The following is a 21,565-nucleotide window of genomic DNA, read 5'->3' on the forward strand; positions in this document are numbered from 1 at the left end:
ACTTGTTCAGTTATATGGCCTGTAAGTAGTTTCTACAGATAGATACTATTAAAATGGCACAAACCTTAATTTATCAACCAGCTGTTGTGGTATAGATAGAGCAAGCTTAATAAAGAGGCGCTTATGGATAGAATATCTGAAGGCTTTGCCTTTCACATATGAAAGGAAATTGTGTGGTAACAGGATGTAGCTAATTTGGGCCCTCTGTTAAACACTCTGAGGAAAACTATTGCCTTTATTAGTCAGGAAGTACGGAGAAGGCAATGGCACCCCACTCCAGTACTCTTGCCTGGAAAATCCATGGACGGAGGAGCCTGGTAGGCTGCAGTCCATGGGGTCGCTAAGAGTTGAACACAACTGAGCGACTTCACTTTCACTTTTTACTTTCATGCACTGGAGAAGGAAATGGCAACCCACTCCAGTGTTCTTGCCTGGAGAATCCCAGGGACGGGGGAGCCTGGTGGGCTGCCGTCTCTGGGGTCACACAGAGTCGGACATGACTGAAGCGACTTAGCAGCAGCAGCAGTCAGGAAGTACATCAGTACTTTTTTCCCAACAATTACTTTATATATTATACGAAGTAGTATTTTAACTGTTTATTGATAAAGAATTGGAAAATAGCATTATTAAAATGGTATTTAATTTGCTATTAACTTTAAAGAGCATGTGATTTCCCAAACACCCTATTTGGAAGCACGAATACATATTGTAATTAATGTGCTTAACCTCAGACATAGACACATTGGAATTTTCACGAGATGTGGTCATTCTGTCCTATTCTTTCCCTGTATAAATGTAAATTCTTTCTTTTCTCTTTATGAAGTTTCTTGTAAAGTTTATCTTAAAAAAGGAAAAAATCCCCAGAAACTTGATTTCATTTGTAAGAAAAATGTTAGAGATTTCTGTGTTCTGATAAATCATTTTTAGTGTTAACTTTATGTTGGTCTTATTGCTATACACATCTGGGTAGGATCTTGAGGTATTTTTCTATCAAGTAGCTTCAGAATTATGGTTAATACACTTTCTGGCAATGAAAGCAAAAATGTTTTAAATATCTGTGTTTGAGTATTTGATGCATATCTAACATATAATTGTGCTTTGGAAATTGCAAATTAGGTTTGTGGTTATGGATATTCATTTTTAAGAGTTAATTACTGTCTACATTCCTTAATAAGTTAAAAAGTCAGTGTGGTCTTCTAATTATGTCTTTTAAAGAAGGATTTTGATGGTTTGTACATATGAAAAATTCTCTGCGGGAATTCCTTGGCAGTGTAGTGGTTAGGACTCAGGGCTTCCACTGCAGGGGGCATGGGTTCCATCCCTGGTCAGGGAGCTAAGATCTTGCAAGCTGTAAGGCACAGCTCCCCCTGTTGCCTCCCCCCCCCCAAAAAAAAAACCCTCTGTATTTTCTTTTTTTTTTAACTCTGCATTTTAGAAGTAAGGAAAAAAATCAGGGTTTTTATTTAAGAATACCTTTTAGAAAGAAGTCCCTGGTACTGCAATACACAGTTTAGCGTTATATAAATTTTTAGGTGGGAAAGTGGACTAAAAACACATTCCAATTGTAGAGAGATTAAAGCCCAAAAGATTTTCTAACCAGAAAATTGAGTTGATCTGAGTTGTTATTATAGGGGAAATTATGTATTCTAAATTTGTTACAGTCTTCAGATTGTTCTGGGCTTCCCTGGTGGCTCAGAGGTTAAAGCATCTGCCTGGAATGCAGGAGACTCGGGTTCAATCCCTGGGTCGGGAAGATCCCCTGGAGAAGGAACTGGCAACCCACTCCAGTACTCTTGCCTGGAGAATCCCATGGAGAGAGGAGCCTGGTAGGCTCCAGTCCATGGGGTCGCAAAGAGTCGGACTCGACTGAGTGACGTGACTTCACTTCACTTCAGATTGTTCTGATACTGCCCTTTGGGGATAGATTTCTATTTATATATTCATTTTAAAGTTCGTTCTTTGTTGCTGTGAGAAAAGGCTTGCTTTTTGTTACAAGTTAATATTCATGAACTACCATAATCTTAGTTGCTTGAGAGATGAGTGTGGTAAACTGGAGAAAGTTGAGGTTTTTCTTTTTTTAAAGTATATAATTGTGGTAAGTACAGTGGAAAACTCGCTGAAAATAATATATTTAAGTTCCTGGAGAATTAGAAGGAATTAGTATATAGATATTCAGGGTAATTCGAGGAATCTGGTCAGGACTCATTAAAATGAATGTTAGCATCCTAGACTATTTTACATCCAGAGCATTTAAGTTACAAAGTCAAAAAAATAAAACAGAAGCTTACGAATTTTCTCCATTTTTCTGAGGTGTTTTTCATGATAGGTACAGAGTGAAAAAACAGTGTTTTTTTTGTTTTAACTTATTTGGCATAGTTTATTTATAATTTGTCACCATTAACCATATATTTAGTTTGTTGCCTGGAATTTAGTAGTTGTTCGATAAGTTGTTTTTTCTTTTTTTTTTAATGAATGTTCAGATGATCTGTGACAGAAACCATCTTCTAGTAAATGAGGGGCTTTATTTTGAGGGTCTCTCCTGGTTAGCTGAATTCTGCCCATGTATGGATGGATGTGAGGGGAAAGATGAAGCAGAGTCGTGTGTGTGTGTCTATGTCTATCTTATTAAAGACAACACTTTTTTGTATGTATGTGTTTGTGTATTTTTATAGAATGGCATAGGAAGGGCAAAAATATCACTAGTATTAACCCAAGACAAATGATACAGAGATAAGCCAATTTGGATTATTGAGTGGACATTACTGTCTGTTCATTACACATGTACCCATGGTGTTCTGATGTTTCTCATAGTGACTGCATGGATAGCTGAGCTGATTAAGGGACTCAAGAAGCTAAAAATGCAGTTAAATTATTCACCTACTACAGCTCTGGTCATTGATTCAAGACTTTGGCTTCTTAAACTGGCCACATATGAGATACATTATTAAGTATGTAAAGTAAAAGAAGAAAAACCCTGCTCAGTTATCTTTCTTAACTGAGAACCTGATTTTACATCTCTCTAAATGGTGTTCTTTTCTGAAACCTGAGAAAAACCATTTGCCTAGCACAGCTGTTAACTTCCTACAACTGAAATGCTTTCCATTCCCTTTAAAATAAACCCTTCTGAAGCAGAATGTGGATCACATGTATCATCGAGACCAAAAAAGTTTGCTGAGACTACTCCTATCATTTGTCCTGGAGTCCGGAATCTTCACATTCCAGGCAGAGCTCCAGCTGTTCCGATTTAGTTACTAGGCTGTGATTGGTTCTGCCTCCTACCCTTTTCCCCACCCCTTACTTTTCACTGGGAGAAAGCTTTTGAGCCAGAGATTAAATGTGAGCGCTGTCACCAGGATTTCTGAGTGCAGTTGGCATCATGGGTGTGCTCCAGAGCAACTTCTGTTTGCTCTGAGCCCCCTGCCCTGCCTCCCCTTTCACCACGTTTCCTCTGGCAAGGTTTTAAGTACAGCAATTCAAGAAGATTTCTCCTAAGCTATATTATTCTGAAGTGTATTGCCTCTTGATTGCTGGAAAAGAATCTTTAATTCATTTCAAAAGTAACTTATGAACAAACTTATTAAAAGTGATGAAAGGAGCATTGAGATTGATTAGCACTAATTTTTCACTGTGCCAAAGTTTGCAGTGTCTTTCAGAGGAAACTATAACAGATCTGGTGAGTGTGCCATGCCAGTGGGGAGCATTGAATGTCCCTCATCTCCCTCTTTCCCTAGGGACAGTAGTCATGAGTGCCGAGTGTGCGGGGTTACAGAAGTGGGTCTTTCTGCATATGCAAAGCACATTTCTGGCCAGTTGCACAAAGATAATGTTGACGCCCAGGAAGGAGAAGATGATGGAAAGGAAGAAGAAGAGGAAGATTATTTTGACAAGGAACTCATTCAGTTAATAAAACAAAGGAAAGAACAAAGTCGGTGAGTAATAATTTGATATTTTTAAAAGCCTATGTGAAACAGTGTAGGAGAGAATACATTTTCCATTTCCATTCTTTTCAGCCGGTAGCATTCAGATTTATCTTTTTTAATTGATTTGCAGTGTTGTGCCACAGATTTACCTTAAAGTTTACCTTGAAGTTGCCATCTTAATCTTAAAAGGCAATGGAATGGTTGCTTGAACTACTAAATTAACTCCTTAAAAAAAAACAAACCTCAGTATTGACCCTATCTAAAAACTATCCATAGCTGTTACATATCTGAAATTTTTACCATGCTGATAACTATGTTTAGAATTGTTTGTATTAGTTCCAATTTGCGGAGGGGGTACCAATAAATTCATGTTCATGAATTTTCTAGTGGAAAGATATTAGTAAATAAGTTTCATTTGAATATATTATATAGCATTTCTTATTTCATTCCTTAGGAAAAAATTGTTTTGCCTAATGTGAATTAACATGGTGCTTCTACTAAGTTTGATTTATCCTTTTATTATTAATTTCTTCAGTAAATATTTCTTGAATAAATTTATGCTGTATATTGGACAGTGTCAGAATCATTTCAACAATATAAGTTTTGTAGCTTGTACTAGATAGTTTCATACCTACAGCTATAATTTAGGTATTAGCCTTTTGTATTAACCTTACTGATTGGTGGTCTGAAAAGTTTAATGAAGCATAAAATTTCAGATATGAGTAAAAGATATAGAACCAGTTATGAAGTGGGGTGATTTTTTTAAGTTCTAGAACATGATAAAAAGCATTTCAGATTCCAAAAATTTTAAAGATCCTTCTTGAATACTAGTTATACCTGATCTGTATCTCATTTTCAGTTAGAATGCAGTTTGAATATAAAAAAGTAGTAGTTGTTATTCTGTATGCTAAAACCTTTTTGAACAGGTCTTTGAAAGGGACTTTCTTCGTTTTAAAATGTCCATAGCAGCATGATTCTTAAATTGCTTAGTTGTTTATCCTTCAAATGACATTCTCACTACTTTTATATAGCTGCAGTTTACTCTTGTTTTAGGGCGCTGGAGCCTCTAGGAGACTAACTTCTATTTTGGTTCTAACATTCTTGTGCCATTATTAGCTTATCTGTGTAAATGATTAAACATTAAGTCAGAGAGTAAAAGCTTCTCAGTAAATTAGACATTCATATTGCAGTCACTAGTCTTTGATTATTTTAATAAGCCTCTTTGGTGACATATTTATAAAGTCATGTACTTATTTCTTCATGAGGTTTTTTTTCTTTTTTCCTTCATGAGGTTTTTAATTTAGATTATTCTTTTTGAGCTGTGGGTTTAGCTACATGCTATTGTCCCCCTGACCTAGCCAATTCATGATAATCTAGGAATTTTACTTTGTGACTGACTTATTGCCAAATTCTCATTTCTGGATGATACTAGTAGACCTAGTCAGTGATCTCCTTGGATGTCAGAAGTTGCATTCAGCTTAGAAACAAAAAAAGCAAATTGGTTAATGGTGGTATAAAAATCTTCCAAGTGTCTGTAGGAACACTTGGGGACTTAGGATCTCCTGTTTAGCAGTAGTTGTAATTCATTATGTAAGTGGATGTTTGAACTTTAAGGTGAATTAGCTTTTATCCTAAAAGTGAAAAACAGAAGAATTCCAATTTATGTCCAAAATCTTAGAGACATTAGAAGCTATTAAAGTCCGTACTGAGTTTAAAATTTATGTCAGGTTCAGATTCAGAGGAGGGAACCCACTTGCAGAAACTGAGATTTTCATTCTGTCAAGGTTTAGTGGTCAAGAGTACAGGCTCAAAACAGACTTATAGTTGCCAGTGGGGAGGGGGATAGGGGAGAGATGGATTGGGAGTTTGGGATTAGCAGATACAAAGTATTGCATATAGAACAGATAAAAAACAAAGTCCTACTCTATAGCATAGGAAACTATGCAGTCTCCTGTGTTAAACCATAATGGAAAAAATACAAAAAAGAATATATATATGTATGTATACATATATAACTCAATCACTTTGCTTTATAGTAGAAAATAACATTACAAATCAACTATACTTCAGTTTGAATGTGGGCTCTAGAGTTAGACTGCCAAAGTTCAAATTTCTGCCATAACACTAACTAGGTATCTTACTCTAGGCAAGTTATTTAACCTCTCTAATCCTCAGTTTCCATATCTAAAAGTAGAAATAATAATGCTTGCTGCAGAGTTGTGAAAATTAAATGAGATAATCTTTGTAGTGTTTAGCAATAAATGCCTTATGATTAGTAGGTACTCAGTAATTTTAGTTAATATTATTCAGTTTTTTGAGCACCTTACCACATGTGAAGCACTGAGTTAGGGAAAACATAGGTATTTTTTGAAGGAAAATGGTTTTATGCCGATTCCCATGATGTTTGCTTAAATATATTCACATTTCTGTGGGCTTCTTGTCTAACATGAATAGTTGAAACAGCTTAGCTTCTTTTAAAAACCTCTGGCTCATGAAACTGCTTATGGCATTTATCGTGGATGCTACTTGCTTGTTATGTGCTATTTTATTCCTGTTTGTGACCTTACTTATTTCCTTAGCTAGGTTATAAGCCCTTCAGAAATAGGATCTATGCATATAAGTTTTCTTTCACTACTAATAGTCATTGAATGTGTACTTGATAAAGTGTTTATTAATGAAAGTTATTATGCAGAGTAAAATCTTACCATTTAAAATAGGTTAAGAAACTGGGTTTTCAGAAAGAACCAACTATTGAAGAAATCATGGTATTAAGAACAACTGGATTTAAATTGTGTTAACTATGATAGTTAACCATAGCTACAAAGTATACTTGCTCCTCTTTTCTAAAAGTTGTGTAATATAGAAATAATTGGACGATAGGAAAACAATCCTCAAATACGCTAAGAAAAACAGGAGCAGGAGAGGAAAGATAGTATAAATGTGTCAAGTTTTTAATATTTTGAGGTTGATAAATATATTAATTTTAAATCAATAAATTATGAAATATAAGTTTATCATGTAAAGATATGAAAACAATCACTATTTGAAATAAAAATAAGACTATTACATACTCTTAAGTTACATATTCTAAGTGACAGAGGAAGAAGGCAGAGGGCACGTTTGGTGGGTTATGCCTTTAAAGGAATCATGAGAACTCCTTTAAATCACTAATAAAAGACTGTTTTTCTTCTAGAAAAGATGAACCTTCCAATAGCAGCCAAGAAATAAACTCTGATGACAGGCGACCCCAATGGAGACGAGAAGACCGAATCCCTTACCAAGACAGAGAGAGCTACAGCCAGCCAGCATGGCATCATCGTGGACCTCCTCAGTGGGACAGGAAGTGGGAGAAAGATGGCTATAGTAACACTAGGAAAAACAGCTTCACACATTCTTCAAGGAATAATGGTGGATCAAGAGGATGTTCTGGGTGGCATAATGGTGGTGCAGGAGGTCCCTCACCTTGGTTTCACAACCATAGTAATTCTGGAGGTGGTTGGCATTCAAATAGTGGAACAGTAGATTGGAATCATAATGGTACAGGAAGGAATTCCAGTTGGCATTCTGAAGGAACAGGTGGCTTTTCCAGTTGGCATATGAACAGCAGTAACGGAAATTGGAAATCCAGTGCACGTGGTACAAATAGTTGGAATTACAGTGGCCCCGGAGACAAATTTCAACCGGGCAGAAACAGAAATTCTAACTGTCAAATGGAAGACATGAATATGCTATGGAATACGAAATCTAAGTCAAACAAATACAATCAAGACAGGTATAAGTGGCAGTGGCAAGAAAATGACAAAGTTGGTGCAGTTGCCACATACAGAGGTCCTTCTGAAGGATTTGCAAGTGGTAAGTTTCATTCAGAAGGCTTGCTTGACTTCAATTTTGAGCAGCTAGAAAGTCAAACCACTAAACAAACAGACACCTTCACTTCCAAAATTGGTGGGAAGAGTGGCAGTGTAGCAAGGGAAAAGCTCCATCGCTGGACTCCTTACCCTTCACAGAAGACTCTGGATTTACAATCAGGAATGAAAGAAGTCACTGGTAACAAGTCAGAAATGATAGATAAGCCTCTCTTTGATTTTAGCTTGATAACCACGGGAATAAAAGAGCCAGCAAATGATAAAACAAATAATTCTCAAAAACTGAAAACAAAAAAAGAAAAACATACTGAATCTCTTAAACACAAAACCTCTTCTGACTGCACTGCTTCTTATGAGGTAGTGAGAGAAGGCCCCATTACAGAAAAACCTGAACAAGAGCCTAATTTAAATAAGACGCCATCATTAAAATCCCCATTCCTTCCAACTCCAGGCAGTAAATCAGTTCCTCAAAAGCAAGATTCAAAGAATCCCTCAAAAAACACCAAAATTAATTCTTTTTTCTCTGGGGAACACTCAAATCCTTTGGCTAAACACACTGTGGAAGATAATCAGAGTTCTTGCATATCCAAAATGCGAAGTTCAGGTCCTCATGTTTTAAAAGGAAATAATAAAAGTTCACTTGGAACTCAAAGGGATTCTGATGAAAATTTAAGTGATACATTACAGAAAGCCAAAGATGTGCTGCAGTGTCATGAGACATTGCAAAATCCACTTAGCACTTCTAAAAGGACCAGGAATTATGCAAAAGCAAGTAGAAATGTAGAAGAGTCTGAAAAAGGATCTTTGAAGATTGAATTTCAAGTACAGGCATTAGAAGATGAAAGTGATGGAGAGATATCTGACACAGAAAAGCATGAGACAAAAATCGAAACCCTGGGTTCTACAACTACAGAAGTTTTATCCTGCAGTACTCCTGCTGCTGATGAGAAAAGGGGGGATGACCAAAACCTGGAAACATCTAGAAAACCATCCACTTCCCCATGTAACTCAGCAGTTCACCAAAAAGAAACTGAGTTACAAATGACATCTGTAGCCAGCCCACAGTCTGGTTTACTGCTAGATTTGAAAACCTCTCTAGAAGATGCACAGGTTGATGACCCTGTTAAATCTCATGAATCTTATGAAACTGAAGGCTTTGAGAGTACTAGCTTGGATGCCGAGCTTCAGAAAAGTGATATAGGTCAACCCTCAGGCCCCCTCCTGCCTGAACTAAGCAAGCTTGGCTTTCCTGCCTCACTCCAGAGAGATCTAACCCGGCACATTAGCTTGAAGAGCAAAACTGGAGCGCACCTTCCTGAGCCAAACCTCAATAGCGCTCGCCGCATCCGCAATATCAGTGGTCATCGAAAGAGTGAGACAGAGAAGGAATCTGGGCTCAAGCCAACCCTTCGACAGATTCTAAATGCATCTCGAAGAAATGTCAACTGGGAACAGGTCATTCAGCAAGTAACCAAGAAAAAGCAAGAGCTAGGCAAAGGCTTACCCAGGTGTGTGCCTCTTTTCAGTATCCATTTCCTTTTTTCTTTTAAACTTACCCTTTGGCTGTGGTCAAGAGAATTCTACTTGTTGAGTTTAATTAAATGTTTGCAAAAAAAAAAAATCTGTTGTAGATGTCTGGTTTAAATATCCAAGAGTGACTGCTACTCTATAACAAGTGGAATAAAGTGTTTCCTAGCAGGGAATTCAGGTTACAAAGAAACACACCTACTTCTGAGAAATGAAGTGGGGAAAATACCATTAGAAATCCATCACTTTGGTGATAGGAGCCATAAAGTGACAGCATGACAAAGATGTCTATCTGTAGCCCTGTATTTAACTATAGATCTTAATGAGTGATGCAACTTTTAGATACAACTTCTCATTACCTTTTCCTTAGAACGAATAGATGGTTATCTCTCTGTATCTGCTGTGGACATTGTATTTGTGATCACAAAATACATTCTCCTGAGTACTTGCATAATAATAGTTTGGCTGTTCACCTTACTTTAAGGCACTAAGCTTTTCTGAATGGGAAAGCAGTGTTCAACATAGGTTTGCTACTTGCAAATCATCCTGCTGTGTTTTAATTATATAGCCCTCCAGGCTTAAATTTCCATCCTTGTTGTGTAACATATTTATTGTACCTTCTTTTCTTTTCCCATAACTTGTGAGTATCATTGAAATTATGACTTAGCATGGTGTCTGTTGCTTGTAAACGCTTGATGAACACTTTTGTTTGTTTGCTCTTAAAAATTACATACTTACTGTTGATTTAGAGCTCCATATTAAATAAAACCTTCAGTTTTTATTCCTTCCCTTTGTATATAGCTATATACAAATATCTAATTCACTGCTTGTTACATTACAATACTTAGAGTTAACTTACTTTATGTTTAGAATTACTAGACTATAAGCTCCTTGAGGGCAGAAGCCATCTATTAACATTTGCAATCTCAGTGCCTAGCAGAGTTTGGCACATTAAGTGGTGCCCCCACTCCCAGCTGTGTCTGATTTATGAAAATTTTTTTTTCTTTCTTTCTTGAGGTTTGGCATAGAAATGGTGCCTCTGGTTCAAAATGAGCAAGAGGTCTTGGATCTGGATGGTGAACCTGATCTGTCTGATCTAGAAGGATTCCAGTGGGAAGGTGTTTCCATTCCTTCATCCCCTGGGTTGGCAAGGAAGCGAAGCCTTTCAGAGAGCAGTGTGATCATGGACAGGGCTCCGTCTGTGTATAGCTTCTTCAGTGAGGAAGGCACAGGCAAAGAAAATGAGCCCCAGCAGATTTTTTCACCTAATAATTCATTCAGATCCGCACAGAGTCAAAAACCAACCATGAGCCTTAAGCAGGAAGTGACACCTCTGGCTGCCTCCCTAAGAACAGATGAAAGAACTGAAAATGTTGCTACTCGAAGACGACATAGCGCGCAATTATCTCCTGACTGTACAATACCTTTGATGCATTTGACAAAAGAGCTGCACAGCCAGGAGAGCTCTACACTACTTTCAGAGAATCATAATGCCCAGGAAAGTAATGGAGAAGGAAACTCTTTATCATCAAATGCATCCTCAGCCCTTGCAAACTCCAGTTTGGCAGATGCAGCCACAGACAGCAGCTGTACCTCTGGTGCTGAACAGAATGATGGCCAGAATGTTAGAAAGAAACGAAGAGCCACTGGAGTGAGTATGATTCCTGTGTGTTTTGTAGAACATTTCATGTAGTGACTTGGCTATGATAAGAAAAACGTAATGTTTTTCTTGGGTACCTGGGCCTGTGTTTTGCCCTACTCAGGAATAGAAGATTTCTGAGGCTCTTACTTTCATATTTTTGTCCTACTGGTTTCTTTCACTGAGTAGCTCTACTAAGTTAGATGTAATTGAATAGGAATGTACAGTACTGGGAAAATATGAAGTCATCTCTAAAACTAGTCTCTAAGCCAATGATTCTTTGAATCACCTGACCAAGGAATGAGCCACATCTTCAGCTGTAACTTTATCTGTTTTCATGATGCATTCTGTACTGCTATTGAAGAATGGTTCTCTAGTGTTGTATTTGCTTGTTGGACCCAGAACTATTAGGCTTAATAAGGTAGTTTTAATACTATGAGAGTACATCTATATGAGCATAGTCTTAGTCTCTGTTACTTTGTCTTTTATACTTAAGTTGCCTAGCCTGGTCTTTTTAGAATCCATTACTTCACTGACACTTCTCTTTTCGCACTTCTGATGGTTAATATTGCTTAAGCCTTTCAGGAACCCTTTCTGAAAAGAAAGAGTTGCTGATGGTAGTATAGACTGGAATCTGACGCTCAGAAAATGGACTGTTTCCTTTAATATTGAGACAGTATTACAAACTAGTTAAAGGCATGGGTTGTAGACCTGGGTTTAAATTCCATCTCTGCCCTGTTGAACTAGATGTTGTAGCAGATAGTATTGGATGAGACATTGATTGTCTTATGGCATAGCCGATGTCTTGGGTCTTATCTCACAGACTGTTAAGCTTTTTGTTGTAAAGATTTTCTTGATGAATTCTAAAGTAGAAACTATGAAATCAGATATATTTTACTAGCTTTTACCAAGGTGAAGTGCTTTGCCCAAGCCCTTGGGCTTTACTACCTTTAGGATGCTAGGGAGGTACTTGACCTTGATTTTGTGTATATATATATATATATTTTGTCAGATACATTCAGTCAACTAATATTTGAGCTCATATCGTGTATATGAAACTCCTAACTATCCTGATGGTAGCAATCATGAATAATAATGTATGACTGACTTAGAATTGATTCTTTTTCCCCCTCCTGGATAATGGCCTTTGCAGATTTAATATTCCTTTTTTTTTTTTTTGTCTCCTTAGGATGGATCTTCTCCTGAACTGCCAAGTCTTGAGAGAAAAAATAAAAGAAGGAAAATTAAAGGAAAGAAAGGTATAGTATAGAATATTCTGGCAAAAAGAAACTGTTCTTGCATCACTTCAGCCTTTTACAACTTGATATACAAGTGTAGCTTATCAAACAGAGAACACCCATTTATTAATTTATGATATTTTTGTTGCCTTGCTTAAGGGCATAGAAAAAGTTTGATTTTCTCCTATATCCAGTTGGAGCTATAAAAGAAATATGTCATACCACCTAAAGCAGAAAGCTGAAATTAATATATATCATGGACAAATTGAGTTCAGTATAAAACCAGAAAGTCTCAGAAACAAGACATTTAGTAGAAGTTTTTATCCCTCTTGGTCATTTATAGCCATTTCACTCACTTTCTGAGGAATCTTGGTTGCTTTTCTCATGTGAATTAAGGAGAGAAGTTATTTGTGGGGCTCCCTGACTGATAGGCTTCTATGACTCTTGCCTTTCACTGATTCTCATACCATTTCAGTATAAGATCTAGTGCAAGAAGTGACTGGATGAACTTTGGGTGGCTGGATGGGATAAGGTAGGAGTCAAAGACGATACCAGTTTCTAGCTGGAGCAGTTGATGGCTTTATTTATAGCGCTAGAAAACTTTATGAGAGTTAGAGGTTGAGGGTAGAAGAAGATGGGAGTTCCCTTTTGGATCCCTTGAGTTAAAGGACTTTAGAGACACCTTAGTAGAAGTATCCGGTTGGTAGTTAGATATGTGGGTCTGGAATTTAGGGGAGTTGTCTTGGCATATTGCATGGGAAAGAGACAGATATAAAGATGACAAACAAATACATGTAGTAGGACATTTTATTTCAAAGCTATAAATATATATTATTTTATATTAAATATAAATATTTTTATTTATTTAAAATTTTTATATTAAAGAACTTTAATATATTAAGGTTTTAATTTTATATTAAAGAGAACTATTTTAAAGTAACTAACAGACTAGAAAAATAGGAATCCAGAAGAGAGTGCAAGCAGTTTAGGTTTGGGGCCCAATCTAAGCCAAAGCCTTGATTGAAGAGGATAGTAGATAAAGGAAGATGGAAAGTGAAACGGACAGGAGTTGATTTCCCCAGAGGTTTTGCTTGGAAGCATCACTGTGGAAGATGGTAATTTGGTAAGATGGTACCATGTTGGTGGTACACTTGAAACCATGAGGCTTGGTCTGTAGCTCTGATAGCATGACTTGACTACGTGATTTGTAAAAAATTTGATGAGTCTTCTTCCAGTGACCTAGTGGGGAGAAAATAAAGGCCTATCCTAGATAATTGATGCAGTTCCCTGGATTATTAAAGAGACGTCTCCAATATTAAACTAAGCCTTATGGTTTCTTTTGACAGAACGTTCTCAGGTTGACCAGCTGCTGAATATTTCTTTACGAGAGGAAGAACTAAGCAAATCATTGCAGTGCATGGATAACAATCTTCTACAAGCTCGTGCAGCACTTCAGACAGCTTATGTTGAAGTTCAAAGGCTACTTATGCTTAAGCAGCAGGTAACAGCAGATGGAATGTTTAATGAAAAAGGATCATCTTAAAGTTGAATTTTAAAATGCTTAACAAAATTCTTTATATATTTTTTAGATAACTATGGAAATGAGTGCCCTGAGGACCCATAGAATACAGATTCTACAGGGATTACAAGGTATTCAGAGATTGATTGGACTGTCTGTAACTTGTTACTTTTTTATTTTCTCTAGAGGGGAATTAAAGTAGTTATGAAAAAGTTAATATGATTATTCTTATGTCTCCTTGATGTTATCCTTCTGTAGAAAGGCCTGTAAGACTGTATGTCCCCAAAATGCTTAGCAATAGAAATAATGTTATAGAAAGAGTCTTGGGTTAGGCATCCCAAGACTGGGGTACAAATTTGACTCTTCTGTTAGCACCAGTATCACTTTGGAGAAGTCAGTTAAAATCTGAAAAATTAGAATATTAATGCCTGCCTGTCTGTATCCTCATTGGTTGTACATATAGCTTACATAATAATCTATTTTAAAGAATTATGAACATCTTTAAAATTCTCTTGTAATCTTTAGAAATACAAGTTGGCTCAGTAATGAGTGGCTTTTCAGATAACATTTTTGCATTTGTATGTGTGTACGTTTCCCATTCTAGAAACATATGAACCTTCTGAACATCCAGACCAGGTTCCCTCTAGCCTTACACGAGAACAGAAGAATGTTAGATCTCAAACATCTACTGATGGCACACTTCTGCCTAGTCCTTTTTTCCCGAATTTCCTGGAACCTCCATCTTCCCACGTGTCTCCATCACCCACTGGAACCCCTCTCCAAGCAATCACATCTTCTTTCCAAGTTCATGGCAGTGTTCCTGCTCCAGACTCATCAGTTCAGATTAAACAAGAACCCATGTCTCCTGAACAAGAAGAGACTGTCAATGCCGTATCACAAGGCTCTGCTTGCAGTGTGTCCAAGGAATTATTGCAAGCTAATAGTATGTAAACTTTTCTCTGTGTTAAGGGCAACCCTATAGTGGGTCTAGGGCAATTTTATATTAGTGATGTGACATCATACTTGTCCATTAAAACTAAAGTTATAACAGGACTTCCCTGGTGATACATTGGCTAAGACTTCACACTCCCATACAGGGGGCCTCAGGAACTAGATCCCACGTGCAACAAGTAAAGATTCTGCATCTGCAACTAAAGGAATCCTGCATGCCGCAATGAAGATAGAAGATCCTGTGTGCCGCAACTAAGACCCCACACAGCCAAATAAATGAATAAATAAATAAATATTTTTTTTAAAAGTTACTATAGTTTTTCTTTAAGTCTTCTTATTTAGGAGCATTATCTAAATATTGGTAACTCTTCCTAATTTTCTCTAATACAGGATTGCTAAATTGACTTTGGATTAGCATGTAACAAGTTCATTTATTAGGATTGGTGCAGAATTATCTGTTTTTCATGAGATAAATGGCATTGAAGTTGTTCAGTCAGTTTTCTAGATAAGATTCCTCTTCTGGATTTCTTATTACTTAACTGTTTTTATCATTTCAAGTACAGACTAAGGTTAATACAGACCTGAGGAACTGGTGGCCATGATGAAAAGCAGAGGGCTCTGGTGTTTGAAATCATCTAACAGGAACTTGGGGGTTTTGACAAATAGCCAGGGATTCTACTGTCTTTATAAAATAATCCTTATCTGGTTACCATATGAGAATAACTTCTAAGTTGTTTAAAATCTTATCTGAAGTTTGTATAACCACAGTGGTGCTGTATTGAAAATTAAGAAACAAATTGATATTGTGTGGTATTCTTTTTTTTTTTTTTTTAACAAAAAGAAAGTCTGAAGAATCATCCTAAATTTTGCTATCTGTTGCAGCACTAATCATTGATATGTACATCAAATATATGTTATCTTCCATATTGAATTTTGTTACTTTTATATGGATAGTATTTAGTATGTATTTTTTTAATGTGGTGACACTTTTTTCAAAAATAGCTTTTATTAGATTTCCTTTTCTGACTGCAAAAGTAATTCCTATTCATTGTTTCAAACAAGAAAGAGAAAAGATCAATAGAAACAATCTCTGCCCATAAAAGGAGCTTTTCTAGGATATAAGACATGCACATTATTTGAGATTAATACAAGGCAAAGTGTATAAATACTGTACTAGAAATACATGTAGGTTATGGGACGCTGAGCAGTGAGATAACTAAACCATGACTGTTAAAGTTGTTAACGTATCATCAAAGTGTCATATTATTTGATAGAATTGTAGTTTATCACTACACATAGCAGGCACAAAGACAATGGAATAATTTTTTTTTTTCCTTCTCAATTCAGGAGAGATCAGTGACAGTTGTCCAGTTTATCCAGTTACCACTGCAGCATTGTCCTTATCAGGACTAACAGAGAGATTCCATGAGCCTAGCCAAGAACTGAAGTTTTCTGTGGAGCAAGGAATTACCAGAAACAGAGGGAACAATCCCTCTTCCCAATCAGCTGGTCTTCCTAGCATAGATAAAGAAAGTGAAGAGCCAAACAAAGGCAACAGTGGGTCTGAAGCCTGTACCAGTTCTTTTCCAAGATTATCCTTTGCTTCAGAAACCCCTTTAGAGAAAGAGCCCCACTCTCCAGCTGACCAGCCAGAACAACAGGCAGAGTCCACTCTGACATCAGCTGAAGCTAGGGGGAACAAGAAAAAGAAGAAACTTAGGAAGAAGAAAACTCTGCGGGCTGCCCATGTTCCTGAGAACAGTGACACTGAACAGGATGTATTTACTGCTAAACCTGTAAGGAAAGTAAAAACTGGAAAGTCTGCTAAAGGGGGGAAAGTGACAACCTCCACCTGGGAAGATAGCAGAACTGGCCCAGAACAAGAAAGTGTCAGAGATGAACCAGATAGTGACTCGTCTCTTGAAGTCCTAGAACTTCCTAATCCTCAGTTAGAAGTGGTAGCCATTGATTCTTCTGAATCTGGAGAAGAGAAACCAGATAGCCCATCTAAAAAGGATATTTGGAACTCCACAGAGCAAAATTCATTAGAAACTTCTCGCTCTGGTTGTGACGAAGTTAGCTCTACCAGTGAGATTGGCACTCGCTATAAAGATGGCATCCCTGTAAGGTAAGGATACTATGTTGGTCCAATCAGAGCAGCTTTCACCATTCTTTCATTAGAAAACAGAACTTTTTGTTCCAAATCAGAATTTTTTTAGAGTCACATTTATAGAAAATCAGTGGGGATGGATGACGGATATGGATATCTCCTTAGCAATGGAGCGTTTCCGCTTTCTCAGTTGTGTTGTAAATATTTACTGTTTTTTCCTTTCATATAAAAATTTCACATGCAGAAACTGATCTTGTATCGTTGCTATTTTGTCCATTGTTTAGAATAATTTTTTGAGTCAGGAAAATACAAGTTTTCCTACCTGTCCTGTTCACACAGATGCTAAGAAGACTTTTGCTATTATTTTGTAGTGTGGCAGAAACTCAGACTGTGATCTCCTCCATAAAAGGATCAAAGAACTCTTCAGGTATTTGGTGGTTCAGTTTTATTTAAATGAATTACAGGAGGGACTTCCCTGGTGGTCCAGTGATTGAGAGTCAGCCTTCCAATACAGGGGATGCGGGTTGGATCTCTGGTCTGGGGACTTGGATCCCACACATCTTGGGCCAACTAAGCCCATGACCCACAGCTGTTAATCACTATAGAGTCCATGCACTCTGGAATACATATGTAAATAAATAAATCTTAACATATTTTTTTTAAATGACTGAATTGATAAATTAATCACAGGAAAAAAGCTTTGTAAGTATTAAAGCCAGGCTTTAAATCTACTTAAATATGCTTATAGAATAGGGGATGGGGACTGGGCTTATTACCAAGAGGATGGAATGCTTTGACCAGCAGTTACTGGTATCCCTGAATCCTCAAATCCTGGCATTTCAGTTTCTTACTCACATCTCTAATCTGGTTCTCTCGTGTGTTCAGCTAATTAGAATAGTTGGCCTTCTGTGTCTTCAGTTGTGCATCTATGGATTCAACTAATCACAGATTGTGTAATGGGCATTTATTGAAAAAAGAAAAAGTTGTGTGTAAGTGGACCTGCACAATTCAAAGCATGTTGTTCAAGGGTCAGCTGTAAACGGGAGGATGTGTATAAGTTATATGTAAATACTATGCCATTTTATATAAGGGACTTGAGCATCTGTGGATTTCGGTACATGTTGGGTGGAAGAATCCTGAAACCAATCCCCCTTGGTTACCAAGGGACAACTGTCTTAGGGTTTTGTTGGCTCTGGGGCGTGGGGGGTGGTGGGCTTTGCTCTGAGAAGGAATTACTTTAAAAATAATGCCTTAATAAAATAACTGGCAGCAGAAGAGACTGGATGTGGAAAGATATTTAGTGCCTTAAAGGGTATCATTCAAAGACTCACTATGTAAGTAGTTTTTTCCCTAAGAGAAGGGCCTTCCCTACCTTTTCTTAATATGAAATCTTCATAATGAAGATCACTAATGAGAATGTGGTGTTTTGCTAGGCGAACCAGGTTCTTAGGCGAATCCAGGCACCACTTTTTCATAATGTTTTAAATTTCTTAGTATCTTTTGAGATATAAGCCGACACATTTCTGAAACATTGCTTTCTAGAAATATCTTCAGAGCCAGGAGATGACGATGAGCCCACAGAAGGGAGCTTTGAGGGGCACCAAGCTGCAGTGAATGCAATTCAGATATTTGGGAATTTACTGTATACCTGTTCAGCAGATAAAACTGTCCGAGCTTATAATCTCGTGGTAAGTTAATACATCAGTTTGAATGTTTTTGCTTCTTTACAGGTTTTAGAAACTCCCAACTTGCTCTCTTTTAAACACGCGTCTGTTTGCTTTCCAGAGATGGAGTAGGCTTTAGACTAACTTCAGATACAGTTGATCTAGTGACTCAGAGGGGTCACCAGAGACTTAAATTCTTTCTTTCTCTCCTTTCTATTTTCTCTGGTATCAGCTCTTCCTAAAGCAGGTTCTCCTGCTCACAGATGTCAATAGCTACAAGAGTTTCTTTTCCCTCCCACCGCCAAAAAAAGGGTCATGTGCTTTCCTTCCTAAACAGTCACTTGGCAAAAGGAGATGGAATTATAACAGTAGGCTAGGGACAGTCAGGTCCCAGCCCTGGAGTGGATGCTGAGGTGTGTCACCTAGTTGCTACATAATAGAGAAGGGATAGAATGAACATTGGGGAAGTGTCAGAGGAGGCATTTTCCCTGAGAGTTGATGAATTGTGCAGGTTATTAAGAAGAGCAGCAGTCTTTCATTACCCCACACTTAATCTGATGCTCCTAACTCTTAATTTTCTTATAGTGGACTTTTGAGTTTTGAGTCTGGTATTTGTGCTTCCCTGGTGGTTTGTGGTAAAGAATTCGCCTGCCAATGCAAGAGATACAAGAGACATAGGTTTGATCCCTGGGTCAGGAAGATCTCCTGGAGTAGGAAATGACAACCCACTCTAATATTCTTGCCTGGAAAATTCTTTGGACAGAGGAGCCTGGCGGGCTACTGTCCATGGGGTTGCAAAAGAGTTGGACACGACTGAGAGCACACAGGATATCAGTTCAGTTCAGTCGCTCAGTTGTGTCCAGTTCTTTGCGACCCCATGGACTGAAGCACACCAGGCTTCCCTGTCCGTCACCAATTCCTGGAGCTTGCTCAAACTCATGTCCATTGAGTTGGTGATGCCATCCAACCATCTCATCCTCGGTCGTCCCCCTCTCCTGCCTTCAATCTTTCCCAGCATCAGGGGCTTTTCAAATGAGTCAGTTCTTCGCTTCAGGCGGCCAAAGGATTGGAGTTTCAGCTTCAGCATCAGTCCTTCTAATGAATATTCAGGACTGATTTCCTTTAGGATGGATTGGTTGGATCTCCTTGCTGTCCAAGGGACTCTAAAGAGTTCTCCGACACCGCAGTTCAAAAGCATAAGTTCTTCAGTACTCATCTTTCTTTATGGTCCACGTCTCACATCCATACTTGAGTACTAGAAAAACATATGTCAAACTAATTCTGTTTATCAATAATGATAGCCAAGAAACTTTAGGAACACTATGTTGTCTGAACAAATACAGTGAAAGTATATGAAATTGATGGAAGTTTTTGAAAGTCAAAAGATTAGACGATGGACTGAGAAAATGTGTTTACTATAGGCAACAGGTATATAGGGTCCTTTAGCCTAATAATGTATGAAGGGCAACAGAGATGACTGAAGGAAGAAAGCAGTGGTACTAGGAGGTATGAGTGTAAGATTGGGGAATTGGCTCTAACTCTAAATTGTAAGGTACGTATAGGTATGTATGTACATTGTAGATATATATAACAGTATGTGCACAGAGATAACAGGGTGTTGCATTATGAAACCACACCTGGGACACTAGGACCTGTGATGGCATGTCTTTGAATATTGTGAAGCTTTCTCTACGTACTAATCAAATGCAGCAACTTATCTGGGTAATTAGCTATAGTTTGAATTTGCTTGCACTTTAGTCCATATGCTAGAGAGACTTGGCCTAGCACTAATTAAAATTCTGATCTATCTTATAGCAAATTGCCCTAAGCAATTTTTGGTATGGCTCAGTTAACATATAAGTTGCAGGTACCACTGTTCACTGGGCATTCAGTGAATAGGTACTTACTGAACACCTTTTGATACCATATACTAGGTACTATTCTAGACTCTGGGGACACAAACATGAACTGTATGTTTTAGCTTTTTTTTTTTTTTTTTTAAGGAAATATATTATCTTATCCATCTATATCCACAAGTCATGATCTAAACTGTGCTTGACTTTAGAGTCGAAAGTGCATTGGTGTCTTTGAGGGCCATACCTCCAAAGTGAACTGCCTCCTGGTTACTCAGACCTCTGGGAAGAATGCTGCCCTTTACACTGGTTCCAGTGATCATACCATTCGCTGCTATAGTGTTAAGGTAAGTGGGTCCAGAGAAATCAAAAGTGATGATACTGAAGCACTTTGACTATATTTACTGTGTAGAGTGGAGACAGTGAGACAGATGCTTCATTCTGTTAACCTTCTTGCTTTTAAATCTGTTTTAGTACACTTATAACCTTTGGTAGAAATGAGGCTTAGGTCTAAACCATGTTTTCTGTCTCTCTCCACATATCTTTTCACTTGCTACTGTTAATAATATACCTCTTTTGATCTTTCCAACAAATATTCCTCTTGATTTTTATTTTCATGTCATATGTCAAAATTAATATTAGGTAGAAAAAGAAATGTTAAGTTTTTAAACTTAAAGATTACAAGTAGATCTCTCCTCTTGAGAAAGAATTTTCTAAATGAATTATAAGAAATGAGAAAATTGTTTGCATTAAAATATACATATATATACACAATTGCATAATATTTAAAATATAAAAATAAGTGAGCATGAAAAAAATATATACATATATTCTTAACTTTAAAAGAATTATTTAAGACAAAAGTTATAATACCACATAATTTGGTTTTTAATGTATATAGATGGTATATGTGAGATTAACAGGAACACAGGAAAGGGAGAGGCTAGAACTATGCTGGTACAAGGTTCTTATATTTTGTTGAGGATAAGTCAATATTAATTTGAACTAGATTGTTACAGTTTAAAGAGGTAATCTCTAGAAGGCTGATTCAAAACTTCAGTGTGTATCAGATGGACCTAGAGAGCTTGTTAAAACACATGTTACTAGATCCCTCTCCCAGAGTTTCTGATTCAGTAGGGTTGGGATAGAGCCCAAGAATTTATTTTTCAAACATGTGATACTGATGCTGCTGGTCTAGGGGTCACACGCTGAGAACAGCTGCCCTAAAGCAATCACTAAAAGAATAATGCAAAGAAAGATAGCTTAAAAATTTAATAG

At 37.3% G+C, this 21,565-nt stretch overlaps 1 protein-coding gene across 4 annotated transcripts in view; it reads left to right on the forward strand.

Annotated features, from left to right (window-relative positions):
• Window positions 1-21,565, forward strand: part of ZNF106 (zinc finger protein 106) — a 54,140-nt gene that overhangs the window by 19,686 nt on the left and 12,889 nt on the right. For 3 of the 4 annotated variants that reach the window (XM_044925163.2, XM_006066199.4, XR_003112374.3), the window contains 11 exons: window positions 3,732-3,929; window positions 7,114-9,294; window positions 10,331-10,964; window positions 12,142-12,211; window positions 13,537-13,691; window positions 13,780-13,840; window positions 14,314-14,652; window positions 16,008-16,788; window positions 17,142-17,197; window positions 18,313-18,458; window positions 20,500-20,634. In XM_044925163.2, coding sequence (XP_044781098.1) covers window positions 3,732-3,929; window positions 7,114-9,294; window positions 10,331-10,964; window positions 12,142-12,211; window positions 13,537-13,691; window positions 13,780-13,840; window positions 14,314-14,652; window positions 16,008-16,788; window positions 17,142-17,197; window positions 18,313-18,458; window positions 20,500-20,634 — 4,756 coding nt within the window. The remainder of the gene's footprint in view (window positions 1-3,731; window positions 3,930-7,113; window positions 9,295-10,330; window positions 10,965-12,141; window positions 12,212-13,536; window positions 13,692-13,779; window positions 13,841-14,313; window positions 14,653-16,007; window positions 16,789-17,141; window positions 17,198-18,312; window positions 18,459-20,499; window positions 20,635-21,565) is intronic. The other variant, XM_006066200.4, reaches the window with a different exon arrangement.

This window comes from Bubalus bubalis, chromosome 11, assembly GCF_019923935.1.
Source record: "Bubalus bubalis isolate 160015118507 breed Murrah chromosome 11, NDDB_SH_1, whole genome shotgun sequence".
NCBI classification, from domain to species: Eukaryota; Metazoa; Chordata; class Mammalia; order Artiodactyla; family Bovidae; genus Bubalus; species Bubalus bubalis.